Raw genomic sequence first — 26,805 nt, forward strand, 5'->3', positions numbered from 1 at the left:
ATCCTCAGCCCTTACCCCTGATGCCAGGGGAGGGCAGGCACATGCGTGGGCCCTTAAGTGAATGCTGTCCAGACAGGCGCTGTGTTCTAAAAGGAAGGCCGTTCCCTTCTGAAATCATAGCCTGTGTGTGAACAGATCATCTTTAAGAATTTGTCAGAGGAGCTCCAGCCCTGTCTTTGTCCAGTCTGCTGTTCACTGTTCAAGGGAAATCTGTTTGCCTCCTTTCCAGAACAGCTTGTGCTGTTTAGTACCACAGAAGTATCTGTGGGCTATATCCTGCCATTGGTAACAGGGAGCTCCATTGGAGCAACAGTGGAGCAACAGTGCTCCATTGTTCTAGTTCAGTCTTTCCTCACATGCACCATGCACGAGAGCGAGCTGTTTGCCCAAGCCTTGTAAGGTGGTGTTAGCTTGATCCTGAGCTAATTCTCTTTGGATCCAAGTGCTATGGCGACCACAGTCCTACTTTACTTATGTAGTTTTTAATTACTGATAATGTACAAGATTGCTTTGTTGTTGTTCCTACCTAGAGTTTTTTTGTCAGCACAAAAACAGTTACATTCTTCTCAGCTGGCTTTGCGGTTTGGTTTGGTCTATTCCCTCTACTCATGAAATGTTCACTATGTTCTGTTCTCCTTTCTTTTCCTTTTATGTGTCTGACCTTGATAGTTGTTTTTTTTTTAACGATTTTTTTTAAACCCACATTTGTTTATTTATTTATTTTTGTTGTGTTGGGTCTTCGTTTCTGTGCGAGGGCTTTCTCTAGTTGTGGCAAGTGGGGGCCACTCTTCATCGCAGTGCGCGGGCCTCTCACTACCGCGGCCTCTCTTGTTGCGGTGCACAGGCTCCAGACGCGCAGGCTCAGTAGTTGTGGCTCACGGGCCTAGTTGCTCCGTGGCATGTGGGATCTTCCCAGACCAGGGCTCGAACCCGTGTCCCCTGCATTAGCAGGCATATTCTCAACCACTGCACCACCAGGGAAGCCCATGACCTTGATAGTTCTTGAGTTTTGTTTAGCCTCTCTTTTTTGGGGAACTTCCCAGTCAGTCTTTCTAATAATATTCCACTTTTCTTTTCCTTTTTTTTTTTTTTTTTTTTTTTGTGGTACGCGGGCCTCTCACTGTTGTGGCCTCTCCCGCTGCGGAGCACAGGCTCCAGACGTGCAGGCTCAGCGGCCATGGCTCATGGGCCCAGCCGCTCCGCGGCACGTGGGATCCTCCCGGACTGGGGCACGAACCCGTGTCCCCTGCTTCGGCAGGCGGACTCTCAACCACTGCGCCACCAGGGAAGCCCCCACTTTTCTTTTTTCCCAGTTCTTTCACTGGCCATTCTCTTGATGCAGTCTTTCTTGTTACTTTTACTAGTTCCGTTTTTTTACATATTTATTTATTTAATTTTCTTTTTTCTGCGTTGGGTCTTAGTTGCAGCACACGGTATCTTCGTTGTGGCGCGTGGGCTCCTCGTTGCAGCATGCGGGCTTCCCTCTCACTGTGGCGCGTGGGCTCCAGAGCACATAGGCTCTGTAGTTGTGGTGCGGTGGGCTGCCGACTGTGTGGGCTCTGTAGTTTGCGCATGCAGACACTCTGGTTGAGGCATGCGAGCTCAGTAGTTGTGGTGCGTGGGCTTACTTGCCCTGCAGCATGTGGGATCTTAGTTCCCCGACCAGGGATCGAACCTGCATCCCCTGCATTGGAAGGTGGATTCTTAACCACTGGACCACCAGGGAAGTCCCTAGTTCAGTTTTATAAAGCATTTTCTAATAGTACATTCAATTGCAGAAGTTAGTTACGCTTTTCCTTAGGATCATGCCCACGCTCACCTAGTAACAGAGTCTGGATTTCAGGATGCTAACTGCCCCTGAAATTTTTAACCTGATTTGCAAGGTTGATTTAAAAAGAAAAGAAAATATTCTAATATTTGCTTATTTTTAACAATTGGGAGGGAAGACTGGGTAATTTTTATGAATTGTATTTGTTGGAGGTGAGGGTATTGTTTCCTGTATACTCATTTGAGTTTTGGTACTTTTGTGTTAACTATATAGTTGTTGTCGAGTCTTCTCATGTTTATTTAGTTGGTATTTGATAAGTGGATAAGGATATGACTGAAGGTAATTAACATAATTTTTCTCTTTTTCTTTAGGGTGCCATTTGTGGCATTTGAAACCACCCACTTGTCCTCTCTTAACTAAACTTAAAGAACTGAATACTAAAGTAATAGATCTCTCAAAATGTGTCATGGCTCTTGGTGAATTTTCAACATTGAGTTCAAATTCAAAAAGTAATAATTCTGCTGCTGTGGTAAGTGTGAGAACGGTCATCCATTGTAGGAAGTTCCCTTCATATCTTTCAGAGGGAAAAAATTTTGGATATTTACTGTTGTGGCCTAAAATTCATCTCTTCCTAGAGTCCAATTTTAAAAAATAAATCCCAATTGAAGTACATATCTGTTTTAAATACTCCTAGAGCTTTAAAAATATACTAAGAGTTAATGATAGCCAGTTTCAAAAGAATATTAGATTATATAGCACATTTAGATACTTTATCAGCCAGAATTATAATCTAATAAATGTGTAAAATACAATTCGTTGAAAAGAAAGAACAATAAAAATATGAACTAAGGGACTTCCCTGGTGGCACAGTGGATAAGACTCCGCGCTTCCAATGCAGGGGGCCTGTGTTCGATCCCTGGTCAGGGAACTGGATCCCACATGCATGCTGCAACTAAGAGTTCACATGCCACAACTAAGGAGCCCTTGAGCCGCAACTAAGGAGGCCATGAGCCGCAAATAAGGAGCCCTCCTGCAGCAACTAAGATCTGGTGCAACCAAATAAATAAACAAACAAACAAACAAAAATGAACCAAGTCCTTCTGAAGCTGTGCAAATGCAGCTTTGCCATCGAGATTGTATTTAGTGCCTAAAGCTAATCCTACAATGACATAGACTTATAGTCAGAAAGTAGTTGGTAGTATTCTGATTAAGATTAATGGACAATGTGGGTTTAATTGAGCATTTTATTCTTCATTGCAGTTTGTGGGGAGAAGGAAGGATTTGACTGAAGAAGTACGAAATCTTTTGCTGGAGGAAATTAGGTGGTCAAATCCCGAGTTTTCTTTGAGGAAATACTTCCCTTTGCTTCTAAAAAAGCGAACTGAGCACCAGGCACTTTCCAAGTGTCATCGTAAACAAGGTTAGTGATAATTACTATTTCTGTTAACATTTCAGTTTTGAAAACACTAAGCTTAGCCATTGACTCTTGGAAGTGGTCACCACTGAGAGAACATTGCTTATGGTTGATAGGGAGAGCTGTTCAATTAAATTCAAGCAACTTGTGTGATACAGTGTTAGCCCCTGCCAGCTTCCAGAGTCGGCAACCCAAAGACAGGTTTAATTATGTTAAAATACTAATAATTTATTTAAGGAAAGCCTTATTAGATGAGGTAGTTTATATAGCCCATACAAAAGGCATCTAAATAACAAGATATCCAGCTTGCTTTCAGTATGCCACATTTGATTCTTGCGTTTTCATTTTATAGATAAGGCTATTGGATATTTTGAAGTGGTATCAAGATTATTGGGTATTAAAATTTGTTTTTTGTTGATTAATAAGCACATGCATTTCAATAATTCCCCAAATAGAAAGTCCAAAACTAGAGCCCGACGTCAGTCGAAAAGAAACCAAAAGGAAACGAGTGGAAATGGAAAATCATAAATCCAAAAGAAAGAAACCAAATGAGTATTCAGAAAGTCCAAAAAAGATAAGTGGGAAACTAGAAGAACTTGACAAAAGAAACAACTCCAGCGGGATAAAGCTAGATTCTTCCAAAGGTTTATTTCCTAAAACATCCAGGAAGAAACGAACAGCTTTGAGTACAAGGTGTAAAGTGGAAACAGAAGCCGTAGAAGATTCTGATATTCTGATAATAGATGGTGACAAGTCTACATCAGAAGTATCTTCTTTTCCAGGTGAATTAGACTTTCTCCCTGTGGTCCTAGAGGTTTTTTGTTTGTTTTTAACTTCTCATTTTCCCCCGTCTCTTAATATATGCTCACTGCAACATTTAAACAAAATAAGAAGTGGAAGCCTCACTGATTAGAGTCTTCCAGATAACCACGTTTAACAGATGGCTGTTTGGTCTTTGATTTTTCTGTGCTTCCCTAAATACATATGCTTTCTTAAAAACCGGGAGACTTCCCTGGTGGTCCAGTGGTTAAGACGCCACGCTCGCAATGCAGGGGGCCCGGGTTCAATCCCTGGTCAGGGAACTAGATCCTGCCTGCTGCAACTAAAGATCCCGCATGCCGCAACTAAAGATCCTGCATGCTGCAACTACAAAAAGGATCCCGCGTGCTGCAATGAAGATCTCGCACACGGCAGCGAAGATCCTGAGTGCTGCAACTAAGACCCGGTGCAGCCAAATAATTTTTAAAAAAACAACAACCTGGAATCACACTCTACCTATTATTTTACACCTGTTTCACATATTTTTGACATATTCCCATTTGGTTACGTAGCTTTTCTGAAACATTCTATTGAATTAATTCATCCATTTAGATTATGTTTTGATAATTTGTACAGCAAGTCTCTGTATTTTTTTAAATTAATTAATTATTTATTTTTGGCTGCGTTGGATCTTCGTTGCTGTGCGTGGCCTTTCTCTAGTTGGGGCGAGCAGGGACTACTCTTCGTTGCGGCACGCAGGCTTCTCATTGTGGTGGCTTCTCGTTGTGGAGCATGGGCTCTAGGTGCACGGGCTTCAGTAGTTGTGGCACATGGGCTCAGCAGTTGTGGCTCACGGGCTCTAGAGCGCAGGCTCAGTAGTTGTGGCGCACAGGCTTATTTGCTCCACGGCATGTGGGATCTTCCCGGACCAGGGCTCGAACCCGTGTCTCCTGCATTGGCAGACGAATTCTTAACCACTGAGCCACCAGGGAAGCCCCTCTATATTAAAAAAATTTTTTTTAAATTTTTTAAAATTAATTAATTTATTTGTTTTTATTTTTGGCTGTGTTGGGTCTTCGTTGCTGAGCACGGGCTTTCTCTAGTTGCGGTGAGCGGGGGCTACTCTTTGTTGTGGTGTGCGGGCTTCTCATTGCAGTGGCTTCTCTTGCTGTGGAGCACAGGCTCTAGGCACACGGGCTTCAGTAGTTGTGGCATGTGGGCTCTAGAGCGCAGACTCAGTAGTTGGGTGGCCAGGCTTAGTTGCTCCGCGGCATATGGGATCTTTCCGGGCCAGGGATCAAACCCGTGTCCCCTGAATTGGCAGGCAGATTCTTAACCACTGCACCACCAGGGAAGCCCGTTTAAAAATTTTTCTTGGAGCATGGTTGATATACAATGTTGTGTTAGTTTGAGGTGTACAGCAAAGTGAATCAGATATACATATACCTATATCCACTCTTTTTTTAGATTCTTTTCCCAGATAGGCCATTACACAGTATTGAGTAGAGTTCCCTGTGCTATACAGTAGGTTCTTATTAGTTATCTATTTTATATGTAGTAGTGTGTATATGTCAATCCCAATCTCCCAATTTATCCCTGCCTGCCCTTACCCTGGTAACCATAAGTTTGTTTTCTACATCTGTGACTCTACCTCTGTTTGTAAATAAGTTCATTTGTACCCTTTTTTTTAGATTTACATATAAGCAATATCATATGATATTTATCTTTCTGTATCTGACTTACTTCCCTCAGTATGACAATCTCTAGATCCATCCATCTGTCAGTTTTTAAAACTATTTTCATGCATTGACTCCACTAAATAAACTATAGATTCCCTTACCCCACAAATTCCACTGGGGATTTGATTTTGCATTAGAATGTAGATTAATGCCATGTGGTGCGGCCAAAAAAAACGAGAGGGAGATGCATACCACAACGTAGATTAATTTGGAGGGGACTGGCATCTTCCTAACTCTTCTCAATTGGGAGTGTAGCATCTCTCCGTTTACTCAGGCTGACATCCTAGAATGTTTTAATGTATCTTTTTAGTGGTCAAGAAGAGGTTCCATGAAAATTATGCTGCATTTGTTCTTTAGATTATTTCTTACAGTACAAATTATTTTTCATATTTTGTGTTTCTTGAGTGATTGTTAAAATTTTTAATGTATACTTTTAAATCTTATTGTCATAAGACTTTATGGTGGTTAGCTTTTAAGAGGGAAGGGTTTTGATGTGAAAAATTTTTAATATAATGTTAAGTTTTGAAATTGCCTTTTTGGCAATTTGTAAATATAAATATTTGTACAAATACTTATTGTTACATGAAACAATAATGTAAATGCCTAAGAATATATGTTTATGCCAAGAAACAAAGTACTTTAATATATATTTTTTGCTTTAGATTCTGGAACTGAAGACATGCTTTGGACAGAAAAGTATCAACCCCAGAACTCCGGTGAACTTATAGGCAATGAGCTAGCTATTAGAAAGTTACATAGGTTGGTAAAATTTGTAAAGGAATTGAGAAATAGTTTATGAATCTAGTTTTACTATTTATTTTATTTGTACTAAAATCTAGAAATTATAAAGTAATACATCACAAGGTAAAATCTTAAAAATAAAAAAATAAAAAGAATTTTCAGTGAAAAGTAAATGTACCTCTTTTCTCCTGTTTCTACTCCCTAGAGGTAAATGACTATTAAAAGTGTCTTGTAAAACCTTCCAGAAAAATTTTAATGCATATATTTGCTCCTTTCTTCCTAACAAATAGGATCATATTACTACTAATTCAGGTAATAATCCTTTGTCTATAATTCCCACCTCCAAAGAGTTCTGGAAATTTAAAGTTTATTAACTTTATTATATACATAAAGTTTATTATAGTCTTTATCAGTCCCACTTAGTAGGAGTTCATATTTTTTTAACTAGAAGTATTCAGTGATTATGGATGTACTGCCACAGACCCACTAGGGATATTATGTTCTATGTGGTATATGTACCAAATTACATTTCTAATATCTGAAAAATCCTGAATTCTAAAACTCATCTGGCCCAAAGGATTTCATACAAGGAATTGGGACTCATAATAATAAAATCTTTGAGATTGGCATTGTTCTAAGCACTTGATCATGCTTAGCTCATTTGATCCTTAGAACAATCCTAAGAGGGTAAATACTGTTCCTTATGAGGAATGAGGCCCAGAGAGGTTGAGTTATTTGTCCATGGTCACACAGCTAGAAAGTGGTGGAGCTGGCATTTAAACTCAGTCTAGCTCCAGACTAGAACTTAATCTTTCTACTCATACTAAGCATTGTATCAATATATTAGACATCTTTCATGTCACCATACAATCTACTCCAGTTCTTCACAATTTTTGTACTGATTTCTTATGTGAGCATACATACCATATGTGATGTATTTTTAGGTTTTTCCTTTTGGAGGCTACCATAAACAGTGTTGCAGTGAATATCCTTGCACATATTGTCTTGAGTATTTAGGCAAAAATTACTCCATTTTAAAATATCCATGTCCATGTAAAATTATTTTACTATATAGTTGATTCAAAAATGTTATGGAGTTCTTAAAAACTAACAATATACCATCACTTCCCCTGACAATCATTTTAACGTATCATCTAAGAGATATCTATATTCTGTGAATTATTTTTATTAACATACATTTTCTTGTGGTAGTTGGTTGAAAGACTGGAAAAGAAGAGCTGAATTGGAAGAAGGACAGAATTTGAAGGGAAAAAGAGATGAGAAACAGGAAGGTATTCTGAGTCATTTTTTTCCATTTCACTGAACATTTTTAGAATTAGATTAGCTGAAAATTTTTATAAAGCTGCTTGTTTGATATTTTATATTTGTTTTTTTAGTTTTCGTACATTGAATTTCCAACATTTATTAGCAAGAAGTTTGTGGGATTTGGTCATTGGGTTTGGTGAGACAGAATTGACGCCTAAGCGATTGTTTTGTGTGCATTTGAATGATTTTTCAGATCCATTGGACAGCATAGACTTTAAAGGCAGTTCAGATGATGAAGAAGAGAATCGTCTTTGCAATACTGTTCTTATAACAGGGCCAACAGGAGTGGGGAAAACTGCTGCGGTATATGCTTGTGCTCAGGAGCTTGGATTTAAGGTTAGTGGACGAATGTTAATGTAATAATTACCCTTGAAACAAAAGGAAACGTAAACCATTCTGCCATTTTTTCATAAATTCTTCTTTTAGATATTTGAAGTGAATGCCTCTTCTCAGCGCAGTGGTAGACAAATTCTGTCTCAGCTAAAGGAAGCTACTCAGTCCCATCAAGTAGACAAGCAAGGTGTAAACTCACAAAAACCCTGTTTTTTTAATAGCTACAACATAGGCAAGTCACCAAGTAAGTAAATTATTTTCCTGAGGTTGTAATGTTTAAAAAATTAAAATCTAAGAAAAGAATTTTAATAATTAGTATTTTTTTAATAAATTTATTTTATTTATTTATTTTTGGCTGCATTGGGTCTTCGTTGCTGCGTGCAGGCTTTCTCTAGTTGCGGTGCGCAGGGGCTACTCTTCATCATGGTGCGCGGGCTTCTCATTGTGGTGGCTTCTCTTGTTGTGGAGCACGGGCTCTAGGCCCATGGGCTTCAGTAGTTGTGGCTCTCAGGCTCTAGAGCGCAGGCTCAGTAGTTGTGGCGCACGGGCTTAGTTGCTCCGCGGCATGTGGGATCTTCCCCGACCAGGGCTCGAACCCATGTCCCCTGCATTGACAGGCTGATTCTTAACCACTGCGCCACCGGTGAAGTCCCAATAATTAGAATTTTGCCATTCATTTTTAATCTTTTCCTGTATATATACATGCCTTTTTCATTTTTCTTGGACTTTATGTTTTAAAACAAATCTCAGGACCATCACATAATTTTACTCATGTATATATATTTCAATATGTAGCTCTAACTGATAAGGACTTTTTTAAAAGCATAGCCACAATATCATAATCAGACCTAACAAAATTAACTGTATACCTTAATTTGATGTAATAATGTAGTTTAATTTCAGTTTTCTGTTTCAAATGGTTTGTTCAAATCAGGATCCAAACAAGATTCATAGTTTACATTTGATTAACGTCACCTAAGTTTCTTTTAATCAGCTCCCTCACCCTTTCTTTTCATGTCATTTATTTGTTGAAGAACATGGGTCATTTGTCATAAAATTTCTCACATTCTAGATTTGGCTGATTATATCTTCATGGTATCAGTTAACACATTCCTCTTCCTTGTATTTCTTATAAACTGGCAGTTAGATCTGTGGGGTTGATTAGATTCATTTCCATTTTGGTGCTGGCATACCTGCATAGACAGGGCTGTGTGCTTCCTGTGGTGTCACAGCAAGAGATACATGATGACTGGTTATCCCACTTTTAGTTATATTAAAATATTTTTAAGATTACACCTCTTTCCTTGTGGTGTTAAAATGCCCTATTTTTTGAAAACAATTTTATTTATTTATTTGGTCGCGTTGGGTCTTAGTTGCGGCTTGCAGGCTCCTTTGTTGTGGCATGTGAACTCTTAGTTGTGGCATGCACGTGGGATCTAGTTCCCAGACCAGTGATCGAACCCTGGCCCCCTGCGTTGGGAGCTTGGAGTCTTAACCACTGCACCACCAGGGAAGTCCCTAAAATGCTCTATTTTTATGACATGATAGTGATATCTATAATTTTTTTCAAGCTCAAAATTTTCACTAAGTTTTTCGAACACCTGTGATATGCAAGGTCTATGATAAGATCTCTGGAGATGAGGGTACAAAAAAAGAATAGGACACAGTCATGGAATGGTGCACATATGCTGGTACATAAAGAAGATCCTGCTCTGAGTCCGTATGATAATAACTAGCACTTGTAAAGGCTGAATGAGGGTACTTAGAGAGGAGCAAAGGACACACTCTGGAATAAATGCCAGGCCACTGTTGGGCTTCTGAAGGGTAGACATCAGCCATTTGTTTTTTAACTTTGTATCCATCTTTCATAGCATATCTAGAAAAACATATCATTTGCTTACAATATCAGTTTACTGTGGGCTAAATTGAAGTTACACAGGAAAGTCTGTAATGTGCTCAGTATGTACCGATATCACTTTTTCTCCAGCCTCTTCTGACCTCAAGCAGATGTAGACAGAGTGAATTAAGGGATTATGAAGATTTTTGCTTCAAGAATATATGTTTCTTGGAAAAGAGTATCTTTTCCAAATGATTGGTTTTGCCTTCTCTACTGGTAGAATAACTAACAATACAGTAATATTTGACTGTAAAGAGAATATAAGAATGAAAAAGAATTTTTATACCTTTGCTTTTTAACTGGTAAGGGTAGAAATATACTGTGGATAACTCAATCTTGCCATCTGTTTAATTTTTAGAATATTTGTCTTTAAGTGCAATTTGTTTTTGGCAGAAAAATTAAGCTCCCCCAAGAAGGTTGTTACATCACCAAGAAAACTTCCTCCACCATCACCACAAAGTAGTGGACCAAAGCGAGTACTTCCACCTAGAACTTTGGCAAATTATTTTAAAGTGTCTTGTAAGCCAAAAAATAATGAACAAATAGGAGCACTTCTGGAAAATAATAAAGGTAAGATACTAAATTAACAGAGGCCCTGATAACATAAAAATATGATCATAGTTCATGAGTTCCTATTGCTATTTATTAAACCTCAGTTACACTGAAGGTCGTATATATAGGAGTATTGATACTTTGTTTCAGTTTTGATCATGGATTTCAGTTTGAGTTTATTCTGTGGAAAAATCCAGTGTTAAAAGTTGATTTTATCTAAAATATTAATGTTTTATTTATGCAGGAATCAAAAATTCTTTTGAACAGAAACCAATTATTCAGACTAAATCTACAAACACAACTAATAAAAATGTCAAAGAGTTTGGGGCTGAGGAACCCAACAGGAAAAATGCAACATCTCTCATTCTGTTTGAGGAGGTAGGCTTACAGAGGTATACATTTGTGATACCTCCTGATAAAAACTTATTCTAAAGATTACTGTATGTTTTACTATAAAGGACTGTAAAATAGCCAAGAAGGTCAGGAATAATTGTATCTATTTGAAATTAAAGTGAATGAAACTGTCAGCCATAGAAGAATTTTTTAGGAACATGATTAATGCAATTCAGTTACTGTTTAGTGTTTGTAGAAATTATTCTGACCCATACTTATCCAATTATAGCTGACTGCATTTTTTTGTTTTTAATGTTTGATAATTTTTTTACCCTTTTAATAGTATAAAACGTTGTAAGCTTTCGGCATGGTGTGAAGTCACACTGTTCACAAATTCATAAATTCTGTCTCTAATAGACATATAGTGTATCTACTGTGTATACATAACTGATATCCAATAAGTATATTGTTACTGTATTAATATTCTAATAACCATTTGTTCTTAGGTTGATGTCATTTTCGAAGAAGATGCTGGGTTTTTGAATGCAATCAAAACATTCATGGCAACCACGAAAAGACCTGTAATCCTTACGACAAGTGGTAGGTAACCAGTGGTTTTACAATTAATTACTTTTGGTTAAAATATTTGGGGAAAGCTTCTAATTTTAGTTAGATATGTTCCTTTTGAAGTCTGCTGGTAAATTAAGTCTGTTTTTTTCCCTAAAGCGATGAGGCTTCTAGATCTTTTTTTAATTATTTTTGGCTGCACGGGGTCTTTGTTGCTGCACACGGGATCTTCATTGCCAAGTGCGGGATCTTTAGTTGTGGCATGTGGGATCTAGTTCCCTGACCAGGGATCAAACCTGGGCATTGGGAGCGTGGAGTCTTAACCACTGGACCACCAGGGAATTCCCTATATATTGTTTTATAACATTCTTCTCTAATATTTGTCATTGCAAATATTGAGTAGAATATCTCTGCTATGGGTTTGTGTTAGACTCTACTTAGAAATTAATAGCCCGTTTGATAGTTAATGATTGTACTCTAAAAATATTGATAAAAATCATATTAATCCCAAGTGAGATGGTAGTTTAATTAAAAAGTCAAGATGGAAGTTCAATTCCTTAATGATTTATAATTTGCATATTTTATTTTCATTACTGATGAAATATAGAATACTTTCATAGAAAAGTATGACTAGAGAAAGTACCTTAGTGGTCTTAATGTTTAAAAAATATGTTATTTCCCTATAGATCCAACATTTAGTTTAATGTTTGATGGCTGCTTTGAAGAAATTAATTTTAACACTCCTTCACTGGTAAGTTTTTAATTTTGAACAGCATAAATTATATATCACAATTATATAAAAGGTGATTTATTATAAAATTTAGTTATAATTTTTAAATGTGGTTACTAAGGGGTATGTTAAAATTTCTGCATTTTAGGGGACTTCTGATTATCTTTCTTTTACTTTAAAAAATATCTTTTTCAAAATTCATGTATTCAAATTTTTACTAGACTCCCGTGTTCATTAGGTCTTTTTCATAGTAACCAGTGCTTTACTGAGGTGAAATTTGCATATAGTTAAAAATGCACTTAAGTATACAAATTGAAAAATGTGAACAGAGATAAACATCCATGTAACCATCACCCAGATCAAAATATAGAGCATTTCCATCACCTCCAAAAGTTCCCTTGGGTCGTTTTTAGTCAGCACTGCCCTCTCCACCGGCGATAACCACTATTCTTTTATTTATTTATTTATTTATTTATTCATTCATTCATTCATTCATTTATGGCTGTGTTGGGTCTTCATTTCTGTGCGAGGGCTTTCTCTAGTTGCAGCGAGCGGGGGCCGCTCTTCATCGCGGTGCGCGGGCCTCTCACTATTGCGATCTCTCTTGTTGTGGAGCACGGGCTCCAGACGCGCAGGTTCAGTAGTTGTGGCTCATGGGCCCAGTTGCTCCGCAGCATGTGGATTCTTTCCAGACCAGGGCTCGAACCCGTGTCCCCTGCATTGGCAGGCAGATTCTCAATCACTTTGCCACCAGGGAAGCCCCCTAAGGGATTTTCTTAAGGTTTAATAAAATTGCCTTCAGGATTCAGGTTGGAGAATCGCCCATAAAGTTTTCCTTGCTGTCTCAGACTATATACAGTTAATAAAAGAAGTTTATGTAAATGCTTCTAATTTGGTACCATATTCCTTTACATTTTTCTAGATCAATCATTCTCAATAAGAGCTTAAGATATTGTGAATCTTAGCAAAATTTGGCTTGCTTTTTGATATGTTATTGATGTATTTCTGTTAACTCTGCAGTTGACCATGTTTTTTTCCTGTGTCTCTCTCCCTCCTACCCCCACCTCTCCCCTCCTGTCTCTCTCTCTCTCAGCTAAATGTTGCCAGCTACCTACAGATGATCTGCTTGACTGAGAATTTTAGAACCGATGTAAAAGATTTTGTAACATTGCTAACTGCAAATACTTGTGACATCAGAAAAAGTATCCTTTACTTACAATTCTGGATTAGAAGTGGAGGTGGATTTTTAGAAGAAAGGCCATTATCTTTTTGTCGTAAGTTGATTTGTTGTAAAAGAAATTTCTGTAATGGGATCCTATATTAAAATATATGCTGTACCAAAACATTTGAAAGATTATAAAAATTTTGAGCATTGAGGTATCATGTTAATATTAAAAGAAACATACATACATCAACTTAGTTGATGAAAAGTTTTGTAAGCATTAAATGTGGGTAAATACAATTAAACTGAACCTGGAACAAATGGTTACTTGTACATTTATAAACATAGTTGCTTATAAACAAATAGAATTATATTATTTAGCAACTTTCTTTTTCATTTATTAAATAAATAAGTATTGGTAATTTTTCCATATGTAAATTATTTTTAGATGACTGTATTGTAAGTTCCTTTTCAGCTTCCTTAATAGCCTGTAATTCTCTCTTTCCTAAGAACTCTATTATTTCAGAAATGCTTTATTTTATTTCTTATCAATCTTCAGTCATTGTTACCTAATTCAAGTCACAGACATTTACTGAGGACTTTCTCCATGCCAGGTCCTGTGTTTATATGAATAAGACATGGTTCCTTCCCTGAAGAAGTTCATAGTTTGTGGTTTCCATGCTCCATAGTCACAGTTCTGTAGTTACAGATCCTGCTCTGGGAAATATACAAATATTTAATTTAAAAAAAGGTGAAGTTCTGTAATATTAATCCCCTATTGGTTTTCTGATTAGTTCAAAATTTAATATCTTATTCTTTTTAAAATTTTATTTATTTATTTATTTATTTGGCTGTGTTGGGTCTTCATTTCTGTGCGAGGGCTTTCTCTAGTTGCGGCGAGTGGGGGCCACTCTTCATCGCAGCGCGCGGGCCTCTCACTGTCGCGGCCTCTCTTGTTGCAGAGCACAGGCTCCAGACGTGCAGGCTCAGTAGCTGTGGCTCACAGGCCCAGTTGCTCCACGCCATGTGGGATCTTCCCAGACCAGGGCTCGAACCCGTGTCCCTTGCATTGGCTGGCAGATTCTCAACCACTGTGCCACTAGGAAAAAGCCCTAATATCTTATTCTTTCTCAAAGTATTTAATTCAATTTAAGCTGGCAGTTTTAACTATTTCTTAGAAGTAAATATGATAAATAAGACATGGAAAATATCCTATTTTAAACAAAATAGTTAGTAACTATCACCATATTACTGGTTATAAAATATAATACCAAGAACTTTAGCATTATTTCTTTTCTTGAAGATCTTAAATTCATTTCATTCCTGTCTTAAAAAAAAGATACACACTCATTGGAAATCAAACAATACGGAAGTATATAATGTAAAAAGTAAAAGATCTTGTCTCGCTTTTTAAAGGTAGCTACTGTTAGACCTTTATCTATGCATATACAAATATTGCTACCTACTTATTTAGCAAAATTAAACAATACTATGTGTATTGTTAAACAATTTGCTTTTTCTTACCTCACAATTTATTGTCAGTACGTATAGTTCTAGCCCTCTCTTTTTTTTTTTTTTTTTTTTTTTTTTGCGGTACACGGGCCTCTCACTGCCGTGGCCTCTCCCATTGCGGAGCACAGACTCCAGACGCGCAGGCTCAGCGGCCATGGCTCACGGGCCCAGCCACTCCACGGCATGTGGGATCTTCCCAGACCGGGGCACAAACCCGTGTCCCCTGCATCGGCAGGCAGACGCTCAACCACTGCGCCACCAGGGAAGCCCGCCCTCTCTTTTTCACAGCTGCATGCTATTCCATCATATAAAGTGGATGTAACGTAATTTAATTAACCATTACCTACTAGGTGACATTTAAGTCATCTTCAGTTTGTTGTTAAAGTATGCAATGAATATATTTTTTAATTTTTCCAATTTAGAAGGTGAAAAATGAGTGGTATCTTATTTTAATTTCCATTTCCATGATCACTGGTAAAATTGTACATCTTTTTATGAGTTTTTTTGATATTTGTGTTTCTTCTGTGACTTGCCTGTCCAGTCCTTGCCCTTTTTTCTGTTGGATTGTTTTGTAAGCCCACCCCACACCCCAGCCCCACTTAACCTATGTAGAAATCATGTTTGTATTGTATGCTTTATGAATTAGATACACACGGGGAGAATAACAAAATGAGGATTAGGTCCAAAAAATGCCAAAGGGGACTTCCCTGGTGGTGCAGTGGTCAAGAATCCTCCTGCCAATGCAGGGGACGTGGGTTCAGTCCCTGACCCGGGAAGATCCCTCATGCTGCATAGCCACTAAGCCTGTGCCTGCGCTTTGCAGCCCGTGCTCTGCAACAGGAGAGGCCACGACGGTGAGAGGCCCATGCATTGCAACTAAGTGTGGCCCCCGCTGGCTGCAACTAGAGAGGGCCTGCCCGCAGCAAAGACCCAACACAGTCAAAAATAAATAGATAAATAAATAAATTTATTTTTTTTAAATGCCAAAGGATCTTGGATTTTAAATAATTACTTGCTACAATTTGATAAAAATATGGATAGCTAAGGTTTTCTTTTACTAATTTTGTAGGAGGAAATAGCAGAAATGTACCACTTGTTTGCTCTGAAGATGACCCTGATTCCAAAAATAATGCTAAAAATACTAAAAGGAATCCAACAGACCTTCCCAAATGTGACATTGGCTGTGCTGAGACCTTGTTTGGCCTTAAGAACATTTTTTCCCCATCTGAAGACTTATTTTCATTTTTGAAGGTATTTTCAATGTCTAGTAAATTTATGTTCTTTTTTATCTTCCCAACACTTTCTTTTGAATCTTAAGGTTAACTTAAGTTTACCAGTAATTTTTACAGGCTTCAGATTTCTGATTTTAACACATTGTACCACTTTGACAAATGGTACATAGGCATTGCTCTAAATTCATATTATAGAATTTAGAATACAACTTAGAAATATTTCAGATAAAAAAAGACAGTTTCAAAACAGTAGTTTTTAAGCAAATGAGCTTCTAATTATTGAATTAGGGTATGTACTGACTATTAGAGAATTTAATTTTTTTAATTAACAGTCTAAATTAATCTTTTAGACTCATGATACTGTTTGATGTATTAGGGAAGTGTAGGTTAATAAAATTATGAGGGTTAGCGACTCATTACTTTGAAGATAGATAGGAATGACACTATATTCATATGGGTAGAAAAATGTTCAGACTATGTACTGTTATGACATTTCTTTACTCAATATTGTTTTTCAGCACAAAATCAGAACAAAGGAAGAATGGCATAAGCTCATCCAGCTTCTTACAGAATTCCAAATGAGGAATGTAGATTTCTTATATAGTAATCTTGAGTTCATTCTACCACTACCTGTTAACATCATTCCAGAAACAGAAAACTTTTCTGGTTCGTCAGTAAGTGTGGACACCAATGCAGCAACAAAAAATATGAAATGTCTTGCTAGGAAACTTTCTGAAGGAGAGAAGCCATTGAAAAAGTCACAAAAAAAGAAACATAAGAAAAAGATGGTAATTTTACATGATAGTGACTTATTTGACACCGAATTGGACTTTTCTGATGAATTTATTAGGCTTTCCTCTGCATCTTCTCCAAATTCAGAAGAAAGCAAAGCCAGAGATAAAGAAAGCAATCCAGAGACAAATAAACTAAACAAATGTCTAGAGTCAAACTTTGAATCTATTCCTCGTTCTCCTAAAACACCAGCAGAAAAAAAATATTCGGTCCTTGTTTCTCACGGTTTAAATTCTCTCACTGAGTTCGTGGATAACATGTCCTTCCTAGATGCCCTTTTAACTGATGTAAGGGAACATAGGGAATTTGGTAAAAATGATTTTGGCTGGACAAATGGAAAGGTTAAAAGTGGACTTTGTGATGAGTTTAGTCTCGAGAGTAGTGATGGATGGACTTCTCAAAGCTCTGGAGAATTAAAGGCAGCTGTAGAAGCTCTCAGCTTTACTAAATGTTCTTCTACTATTTCAAAAGCATTGGAAACCTCCCTGAATTCTTGTAAGAAAGTAGGAAGAGATCCAACAAAAGAACTTACTTTTTATGTTTCACAAAAGCGCAACAATGTACACTTCAGTCAGTCAGCAGCTAATTTAGAGTAAGTCTTGACTTCTGTTTACTTTTTATTTTTCAATAATAAATGGTAAAGGGGAAATTATTAGTTTCTTTCTCTTACTAATTTTGAAATGCTGGGCTTTATTGATCATGGTAAACCCTTCATATTAATAATGTAGCTTCTAATGAGACAGTTAAGGAGACCAGCCTGATTGCTGGGAAGAAAAATTGAGAGATTGGGGTGGGGGTTAGATTTAGGAGACTCTTGGATAACAGGGAAGGGGTCTGGATTTGGTGTGCAGAGAGCAGGTAGCCATTAAAGTCTTTTCAGTATGGGAGTGATTGATGTGTTGAAAATGATATAGGAGATGAATCTGGAATACAGTTAATCTAGTCTAGACCAGAAGCAAGGAGAAGCAGAGACCAGCAGCTGGTTTGGGGATTGTTGCATTTTTATTGGGCATTAAAAATCAAAAAATAATGCATTACTTTTAATTTACAGCAGTGCTTGGAAGAGGATAGCAGTCATCAAAAGTGTGTTTTCTAGCCGATCTCTTCCGAACCTGGGTAATAGACAAGCTAGTATAGTAGAATACTTGCCAACTCTTCGAAACATTTGTAAGACTGAGAAGCTAAAAGAACAAGGAAAAAGTAAAAGAAGGTAGTTTCTATAAAAACATGTTACATAACTATTTCAAGATTAATAAATATTCTCATCTGATGGAACTATTAATATTAAAGTGTTTTTCCTTGTAATTTTGACAGATTCCTGCACTATCTTGAAGGAATTCACCTTAACATTTCAAAAGAGACTATGAACACTTTGGCAGCTGGCTTCCCTTAATATCCTACATTTACAGTGCCTTGTACAGATTCTTACATGGTCCTTAAGAGACTTTTTTTTTTTTTTTTTTTTTTGCCATACGCGGGCTTCTCACTTGCGGCCTCTCCCGTTGCGGAGCACAGGCTCCGGACTCACAGGCTCAGTGGCCATGGCTCACGGGCCTAGCCGCTCCGCGGCATGTGGGATCATCAGCAGGCGGACTCTCAACCACTGTGCCACCAGGGAAGCCCAAGAGACATTTTTATAGTGATTTTCATGGAAGAGTTTATTTCTCTTAATGTACATTTAAAACAGTCTATTTGTATATTTCTTATTAGTGTGTAAATATTTAAAATGAAAAGATTTGAGTTACAAATTGTATTTATAATTGTGGTAGTGGTGGGGTTTTTTTGAATTTTTTTGTATTATCTGATTTAGCATTGGAGTATTTTTGTATGTGTGTGAGCTGTTTCTAGAAGGTAGAGTTCACTGAATATTTCTAAAGGTGCTTCAGTGCTAAACTAATCCATAATTTTTCCCCTTCTGGTGACCCTTAATCCATGCTGTGAATGTGAATCAGCTAGGTGATAATCTTTTTTAAAAATAAGTTTACACAATCCAAAGGACAAAATAGCATGTATAATACATAAGCAAACTTCTTAGGAAAGAAATTTCAAAAAGTAAGATCTTCCTGATAAAATTATTTTTAGTGTACTCATCCAGCATATTTTACCACGTGAATCACTGAACGCTGACGAGGTGAAATCAAGATTATGAATTTCAGGTTTCATAAATCTTTTTTAGCAACCATACAAATGTGATATCTTGTATATTTTGACAACGCAAATCATTTGTACATTTTTCTTGTATTTTTATATCATTGATGTTTTATTTCATAAAGATATTAATGATAATATAAATATTTTGGACAAACTGCTATTCACTGAAACTGTAATAAAGGATTCTACCCTAGGATTTCTACATGATAGCCATTTCGACTTAAGGTTATACTTTTGGAGAAGGTATATATTTTTAATTACAAGATTTTAAAATACCACATTTCACTTAAAATCATTTTTGCAATCAGATGTATCTGAAAATAGTTTCCTATTTCAATTGTTTATATTATATATTAGCTTAATATTCAGTTACATTATCTGGTGAATTAATTTTCACTTCAAAAGGTAAGTATCCTAATTTTGTACAGTTGAAAAATAGATGTATACCTGTGTACAAAATGTTTTTACCTCTTATTTGTTCAACCTACCTTTTCTTGTATTGATAGTACACTGATTTAATTAAAGGCTAAAGCTAAAAGACTGCAATGTTCAGAGAGTTCCAGATGTAATCATCTGGGTAAATATGGATATTGTATAGGCTTGAATATAGTCTATATCTTACAGGTTTTGTCCTTGTACAAAAGAAAGAATAACATCTAAGGCATTTTTTTAAGTATATGGATTTATTATTTTCTACTGAATGCAAAAGTCCACTACCTGTAGAGCATTTACCAGTTAATTTGGTCTTTAATTATTAGAAAATTCGGATAATCCTCATCAATTGAGGAACCAAAGTAAAATAACTCCATAGAATTGTATTTAAATGATCAAAAACCAAGAAATAATGGGGGTATTTTCCTCCCTAATAGGGACACATTTAATATCTTTTTTTTTAAGGTTAAGCATAATTTTGGGAAATATTTTCTCAATTCTTAAAGGTTCCTGTAAGACTTAAGATTTACTTTTGTGATAAAAGTAACCAAATTTTGGGCTTCCCTGGTGGCGCAGTGGTTGAGAGTCCGCCTGCCGATGCAGGGGACACGGGTTCGTGCCCCGGTCCGGGAAGATCCCACATGCCGCGGAGCGGCTGGGCCCGTGAGCCATGGCCGCTGAGCCTGCGCGTCCGGAGCCTGTGCTCCGCAATGGGAGAGGCCAGAACAGTGAGAGGCCCACATACCGCAAAAAAAAAAACAAAAACGAATTTTGGTTTTTTTTGTTTGGTTTTTTTTTTTTTTTGCGGTACGTGGGCCTCTCACTGCCGTGGCCTCCCCCATTGCGGAGCACAGGCTCCAGATGTGCAGGCTCAGCGGCCATGGCTCACGGGCCCAGCCGCTCCATGGCATGTGGGATCTTCCCGGACCGGGGCACGAACCCGTGTCCCCTGCATCGGCAGGCGGACTCTCAACCACTGCGCCACCAGGGAAGCCCAGTAACCGAATTTTGATGACTCTTCAGTACTTAGCATCTTATCCTATAAATGTCTAATTTGGACACATTTCACTACAGCTATTTCTAGAAATGTTGAGAAGTAGAATGCCACACATCTGGCATGAACAATTTGAACGGTTGGTGAAGCTGTTCACTAAAGTGTAAAACAAAGGCAACTGAGGTGGCCTGGGGGAAAGAGAATGAGTTCAGATGTGTACTCGGAGGTATCTACAACAGTTCCAAGGTGGAGACGCTCACATACACAGTCACATATGTAGAGATTTACTTGTGCACGGCCACAAGTCTAGAGTGTACATCAAACTGCCTAGGGAGTTGGAGGTGCTGGAAGGGAGGACTTCCATGTATTTTATAGATTTCTGATTATTTGAATTTTTTTTCCCAACAAGTATACTTCACTTTTAGATTAAAGGAAAGAAAAGACTTAATGCTTTGACATCAGAGAGACTTGGGTTCAGTATAGGTGAGATATAATGAGGGCCTGAACTAAGGCAAATCTAATGGAAATGGAGAGATGTGGGGAAAAAAGTGCTACTTTTCTCAAAAGATGGTCTGTTAAGTAAAATATTTCAAAGCTTAGGGCTTCCCTGGTGGCGCAGTGGTTAAGAATCCACCTGCCAATGCAGGGGACACGGGTTCGAGCCCTGGTCCGGGAAGATCCCACATGCCGCGGAGCAGCTAAGCCCGTGTGCCACAGCTCCAGAGCCTGCGCTCTAGAGCTCGTGTGCCACAACTACTGAAGGCCGCACACCTAGAGCCCGTGCTCCGCAACAAGAGAAGCCACTGCAGTGAGAAGCCCGCGCGCCACAACAAAGAGTAGCCCCTGCTCGCCGCAACTAGAGAAAAGCCCGCGTGCAGTAACAAATACCCAGTGCAGCCAAAAAAAAAAAAATTTCAAAGTTTAAAAATGAGCCTATTGGGCTTCCCTGGCAGTTCAGTGGTTAAGACTCCACATTTCCACTGTAGCGGGTACAGGTTCGATCCCTGGTTGGGGAACTAAGATCCTGCATGTTGCGTGGTGCAGCCAAAAAAAAAGCCTATTAAACAAAGCTTGTTTGTTTTGGGCTTAATAGATTGAGCTGATGAAAACTCCCTTCTGGAGGCAGTGCATCAAACCACACTGTACTTTCAGAGTAAGAAGAGGATTCTACAAGCTGTGTTGTCAGTTATATTTAGCTTTATTCCCATGATGAGCACCATCCAGAAAATTCATTATTCCCTATTTTAACAGTATGATAATAATGCAAATCCTTTAGTATAGATGGCATTTGCCTTTCAAGGAAGATAACTTTGTTTCTTGTTTTGGATGTTTAGGGAACATCTTATTTTTTAATGCTTAAACCCAAAAGGCACAGAATCTCATTTATTGATTTAGCCTTGGTTTATTATTGTGTAAACCATTCAGTAGCCAAAAGTCTGACTTGAAACATCTAAATACAGTCAAACTTATGTTTTCTTCTCCATTAACACGGATGTTCGAAACAGTTGGTTTTAAAACTTCAGACCTAATAAATATAAATTAATATGATATTAACATGTAACATACTAACCTCAGAATTTTAAGATTCAGTATTAAAAACTGCCAATTCATAGAAGGCAATAGCTTGTAATAATGAATCATATAACTCTTCTACCCTGTATTGTTCAGTAGATGAAAACATCTGTCTGTAGCGGACTATCTTATCTGGTGGGAAGAATACCCGAGGCTCTTCTTTCAGTACAGACTCTGAGAGGAGCTGCTTCACTACCTCTTTTCCACTAGTCCGCGTGTCACCAATCATCAGTTCAAAGTGCTTCCCCACTGCATTTCGGTTCATGCTCAGCACCTGATGATGGCCATCCTGGGTAAAAGTTGTATTCAGCAAGGCATACAGCATGGCTTCCATGATATGAAAATGTAATAGTATAGGAAACAGAGATGAGTTCTGAAATGAAGGTCCTGTTTTCTCCAGGACATAGAAGTCGGCTTTAGGCATCTTTGAAATAACTGAAGAAACCTTTTTTTTTTGGGGGGGGGGGGAGGGAAGATAAAATAAGTGAACAGAAATAATTCATTAAGCTTTATTGTTTGGGCCCCCTCTCTGTCCCACTTCTATTTTTTAAATATATAACTTACATAATATTGCTATTGACAATTTTGAAGTAATTGAAAAAGCATTTTCTGAAGGGGTCAGGCCAGCCAAGTTCTTTCTAGTAGGAACAAGCTGAGCTAAGACAAGTCAGTAAATCCTCCTAATTACTAGTTTCTTCATCTGTACAGTGGGCTTCATAATTCCTAAAAACTATATTGGCTTTAAGATTAGACAAAATTGTCTTATTTAGCTTTTAAAAAATTCTAGGGTAGAGTATAGGGTTGGAATAACTAGCCTAGAATCAGTCACCTCTGCAACTGGCTAATCACATCATATACTTGATTGAACCAGTTTTCATAGATATAATCAGGATGATCATTATTGCCCATCTCACCAGGTTTTGAAGACTAAATGAGACAATAAGTAATAGTGTTTGAAGAATAAGCTTTATAAATATGGTAATGAAGTTTCTTAACATTTAGAGTAATAAACTTTACCACTGATTTTCTCAGGATCTGCCTTTGATTCATAAGGCATTTCTTGAAATAAATGATTCAATTGTTAAAAAATCATAAGTGATGGAAAACATAGGAATGGGTGAATAATAAGTACCAAAAGAAAATCCATCCTTACTATCTTATTTCATTCCTTTTAGGACTAAAATACTACACAATGAGCTCTAGCAGGTAGGGATTTGGAGGTGTAACTGCCTTACCTCTTCTAAATAGACAGATGATAGGTATGTTCCTTTCATCAATCGGCAGTATTCAGTTTGCTGCCAGTCCAGCACTGCCAATTTATGATCAAGGTGAGCCCAGGCAATTCTTCGAGTACCAGAAACAATGGATACAATACTATTAATTGCCTAAAACAAAAAAGGCTGGTTTAATTACAAGTGTAAACATTTTAACAGATATAAAATTTAAGATACAAACTCAGAAATCCAAATTAGTTTATTAATAGAAATATATTTACAGTTTATGAACTAAGAATTGTTAAAGAGTAATTATTATTAAAAGGTAACCAGGGCTTCCCTGGTGGCGCAGTGGTTGAGAGTCCGCCTGCCGATGCAGGGGACACGGGTTCGTGCCCTGGTCCAGGAAGATCCCACATGCCGCGGAGCGGCTGGGCCCGTGAGCCATGGCCGCTGGGCCTCCGCGTCCGGAGCCTGTGCTCCGCAATGGGAGAGGCCACAACAGTGAGAGGCCCGTGTACCGCAAAAAAAAGGAAAAAAAAGGTAACCAGTAGCAGTCTTTTACTTGTTGAACAGAACTTTTACTTGTTCTCAGCACCTAGCTCAAAGTAGGCATTCAAATATTCAAATGTTGCTGGGGAATGTGCTAGATACTGGGAAACAAGGGACATAACCATATATTATAAGAAATGCCACCATACAAGTTACACTGTAGAGAGGAGAAATGGTCAGGAAGACTTATTGGAGAACTAGGAGAATGAGTAAAATGGTAAACGGGGAGTTATTTCACCCAGATGTCTGCAAATACAGGCTGACACCTCTCACTCAGGCAGTGAATAAAGAGTGCAAGTGGGAAAAGGGCAGAGGGGTAGGCACATTTCTGCAAAAAGTAACTTCCTTTATCCTGAGAGCTACAGGGAGCCACCAAAGCCTATAACATTCAGGTGTAACATGAGATACACATTTCAGAAAGAACATGGACAGCTGTGTGGAAGGTGGACGGGAGGCGTCTAGACTAGAGGTGGGGATTTGTGTTAGGTACCTGTTGCACGACAAAGTACTAAGAATCTAGGTCACAGTGAAGAAGCACAAGAAACAAGTAATAGGAGTAGAATTAATATGTGAGATGAAGGAGGAGCCTAGGAAAACAGCCATATATCTTCTTAACATTCCTCCTAAATAAGTCTTGCCCAGACCTACTTCTCTACATCAACTGTCCTTTCTTCCTAGAATGCCTTCCTCTTCCTGCTAGCCTAGTTCACTCTCCGTGATCCAGGCTGAGTTCTTCTAGTAAACATTCCCCAACCCACAGTTCTCTCCTCTAAATTGCCAATTTACTACCTGTACATCTCATTCTTTGAGAATAACCATATAATAGATTATCTATTTATATGTGTATCTCTGGGCCCACCAACTAAACTATAATCTGCCTGAAGAACCCCATCTTGGTGCTCAGAATAGTGCTTTGGTTCTCAAATATTTAGGCAGTATAAGACGCATTAAGAAAAAAAAAGTATACCTTAAGTCTCTCTCTTCCTATTTCTGGTTTGATGAGCTTCCTCAAGAGCCGATTTTCCTGTAACTTCCTTTTTTTCCCTCCAGTCTCTGGATTAAGAATGGAGTTACAAACTTGAATGGTGGTTTTATACTGGAACAAGGGCACATTCATTAAACTCTCCAAATTCTGAAATGGCCCAAACTTTTCTCTGTGCTCTACAATACTGAGGGACTTTTTTCCACGAAGTAATGTGAAAGCTTCAAGTTCTTTATTAGACGCTGTATTCAACACATGCAAGATGGAAGCCTGCTGTTCTGAAGAGAAGAGCTTGTCAAGTGCCTTTCCAGACTCCTTTGCGTTTTCATCAGAAAAATCAACATGGGGAATAATTTTCTTTGGTGCAGTGGATTTTTTCCGACAGCAGGAATTATGTAGGTCCTGGAATAAGGAGGACCCTAATGGAACTGGAAAACATCTCCACCTCCCTGAAAGGAAATTTTAGCAAAATGTAAGTTGAGACGTCTTAGTTCCTTTTAGCGTTAGTTGTGGCCTAACCAGAGCCTTTGCAAAGTGACACTGACTTTCCTATAATTTAACAACTAGTGGGGTTTCCCTGGTGGCGCAGTGGTTAAGAATCCGCCTGCCAATGCAGGGAACACGGGTTCGAGCCCTGGTCTGGGAAGATCCCACATGCCGCGGAGCAACTAAGCCCGTGCGCCACAGCTACTGAGCCTGCGCTCTACAGCCCGCGAGCCACAACTACTGAGCCTGCGTGCTGCGATTACTGAAGCCCGCGTGCCTAGAGCCCGTGCTCCGCAACAAGAGAAGCCACCACAATGAGAAGCCCGCGCACCACAACAAAGAGTAGCCCCCGCTCGCCACAACTAGAGAAAGCCCGCGCGCAGCAACGAAGATCCAACGCAGCCAAAAAGAAAGAAAGAACTAGTGGACCATATCCATAAGAGATATCTTCTGAGTTTTATGGATAACGCCTAGGTTTTACTACCTAGAAATCTTATTTTATGTCCATCAAGAAGCATGTATTTAAAAAATGATTTCAACTGCCTAACGTTTTTGAAATTTTTAACCTTAGAGAAACCTTTTAACAATTAATAGATCTTTTTAACAATATTTATCTTCAATAGTTTCTTTCTCATCCAGTGGAACCAAATAAAACGAAATTTTAGGGAATTCTCTGGCGGTCCAGTGGTTTAGGACTTGGTGCTTTCACTGCCAGAGCCAGGGTTCAATCTCTGGTGGGGGAACTAAGATCTCGCAAGCCACATGGCGCAGCCAAAAAAAGAGAAAAACAACCAAATTTTATACGTTTATAATAAGTGTTTTAGCTGAGTGGTAGGTTTAAGGGCGGTTTTTATTTTCTTTTGTACACTTTTCAAGATTTCTACCATGACTATATTTCTACAAAGAAAAAAAACCATATAAGGAACAACTTTGTAAAACCAATGGAAACTTTGACATTGCGGCCACAGGACAACAACGCATCCAGAAGCAAGCAAGCAGCCGTTAGACTCCGAACCCTCCGCCCTCGGCCCAGTCCGAGGAGTCGCTCGTGGACCCCTAACCCAGGGAAGAAAGCACAATCGCTCCTAGGCTCGGCGACCAGAACAGCCCCGTCAACTCAGCGGGGACCCCAAGAGGGAGACCTGGACACGGGACCCAAGGGGTAAATACTCCAGGACCAGGGGCTAATGTCAGACGGGAGATTCACCCAGTATTGCAGGCACCCTACCTCCCGCCAAGAGGATACTAGGGACGTTCATCTTCCACGTTAAAGAAATAGGCGCCCGCGCCCATCTTCCTCCACTAACTTCCGGTTCCTGCGTGCTTCGCCCAAAAGCGCCCGGCCTTTCAGTAGAAAGGTTCCAGCGGAAGCGGCGTTCCGGCCGGCCCGAGGTGGTTCCCGCTGGGCTGTGAGCAGCCGCTCCGCTGCGCCTCTGGGCAGACGCCGGCCCGGATTGTGCCGGAATCCGGAGCCCCCGGGTGCGCCGCAGGCTCCTTCCAGTGCATCCGGGAAAGGGCCTCGCCCTCACCGGCCCCTGACTGCCGGTGAGCAGAACGTCTGGGAA

General features: G+C 38.7%; 3 protein-coding genes across 6 annotated transcripts in view; 2 read left to right on the forward strand and 1 right to left on the reverse strand.

The window, feature by feature from the left end:
- ATAD5 (ATPase family AAA domain containing 5) overlaps positions 1-19,265 on the forward strand; it is a 35,759-nt gene extending 16,494 nt beyond the window's left edge. Inside the window, exons 8-23 of one of the 3 annotated variants that reach the window (XM_082603386.1) lie at positions 2,140-2,297; positions 3,029-3,188; positions 3,638-3,964; positions 6,343-6,439; positions 7,634-7,713; positions 7,941-8,083; positions 8,174-8,324; positions 10,371-10,547; positions 10,774-10,907; positions 11,369-11,462; positions 12,116-12,180; positions 13,253-13,433; positions 15,903-16,084; positions 16,584-17,449; positions 17,909-18,067; positions 18,172-19,265. In XM_082603386.1, the coding sequence (XP_082459512.1) occupies positions 2,140-2,297; positions 3,029-3,188; positions 3,638-3,964; positions 6,343-6,439; positions 7,634-7,713; positions 7,941-8,083; positions 8,174-8,324; positions 10,371-10,547; positions 10,774-10,907; positions 11,369-11,462; positions 12,116-12,180; positions 13,253-13,433; positions 15,903-16,084; positions 16,584-17,449; positions 17,909-18,067; positions 18,172-18,250 (3,053 nt within the window). In that variant the 3' untranslated portion in view covers positions 18,251-19,265. Of the gene's footprint in view, positions 1-2,139; positions 2,298-3,028; positions 3,189-3,637; positions 3,965-6,342; positions 6,440-7,633; positions 7,714-7,940; positions 8,084-8,173; positions 8,325-10,370; positions 10,548-10,773; positions 10,908-11,368; positions 11,463-12,115; positions 12,181-13,252; positions 13,434-15,902; positions 16,085-16,583; positions 17,450-17,908; positions 18,068-18,171 lie in introns of those variants that run through there. The other 2 variants (XM_082603387.1, XM_082603388.1) reach the window with 2 other exon arrangements.
- Positions 17,972-26,546, reverse strand: TEFM (transcription elongation factor, mitochondrial). 2 transcript variants are annotated; one of them, XM_082603393.1, is made up of 5 exons: positions 26,469-26,546; positions 24,740-25,203; positions 23,242-23,391; positions 22,005-22,451; positions 17,972-18,038 (listed from the first exon to the last, which is right to left on the reverse strand). In XM_082603393.1, exons 1-4 carry the CDS (start codon positions 26,497-26,499, stop codon positions 22,014-22,016), a joined length of 1,083 nt encoding a protein of 360 aa, XP_082459519.1. In that variant the 5' UTR covers positions 26,500-26,546; the 3' UTR covers positions 17,972-18,038; positions 22,005-22,013. The 2 variants fall into 2 exon arrangements, with proteins under 2 accessions (XP_082459519.1, XP_082459518.1); XM_082603392.1 differs by lacking the exon at positions 17,972-18,038 and having other exon boundaries at positions 20,469-22,451.
- A 91-nt stretch (positions 26,547-26,637) lies between these two features.
- The window catches only part of ADAP2 (ArfGAP with dual PH domains 2), a 42,542-nt gene continuing 42,374 nt past the window's right edge, over positions 26,638-26,805 (forward strand). The window contains exon 1 of the mRNA XM_082603390.1: positions 26,638-26,785. The gene's annotated coding sequence lies outside the window, so the exon portion shown is untranslated. The remainder of the gene's footprint in view (positions 26,786-26,805) is intronic.

This window comes from Mesoplodon mirus (genome assembly GCF_964341445.2).
Source record: "Mesoplodon mirus genome assembly, chromosome: 18".
NCBI classification, from domain to species: domain Eukaryota; kingdom Metazoa; phylum Chordata; class Mammalia; order Artiodactyla; family Ziphiidae; genus Mesoplodon; species Mesoplodon mirus.

Bases quoted from the DNA above. Each gene is read 5' to 3' on its own strand.
- TEFM (XM_082603393.1), bottom strand. From the start codon at position 26,499: ATGAACGTCCCTAGTATCCTCTTGGCGGGAG. The intron at 23,392-24,739 runs GTATACTTTTTT...TTTTTGTTTTAG, and splicing joins TAGGAAGAGAGAGACTTAAG to GCAATTAATAGTATTGTATC. The intron at 22,452-23,241 runs GTAAGGCAGTTA...CAAAAAAAAAAG, and splicing joins CATCTGTCTATTTAGAAGAG to GTTTCTTCAGTTATTTCAAA.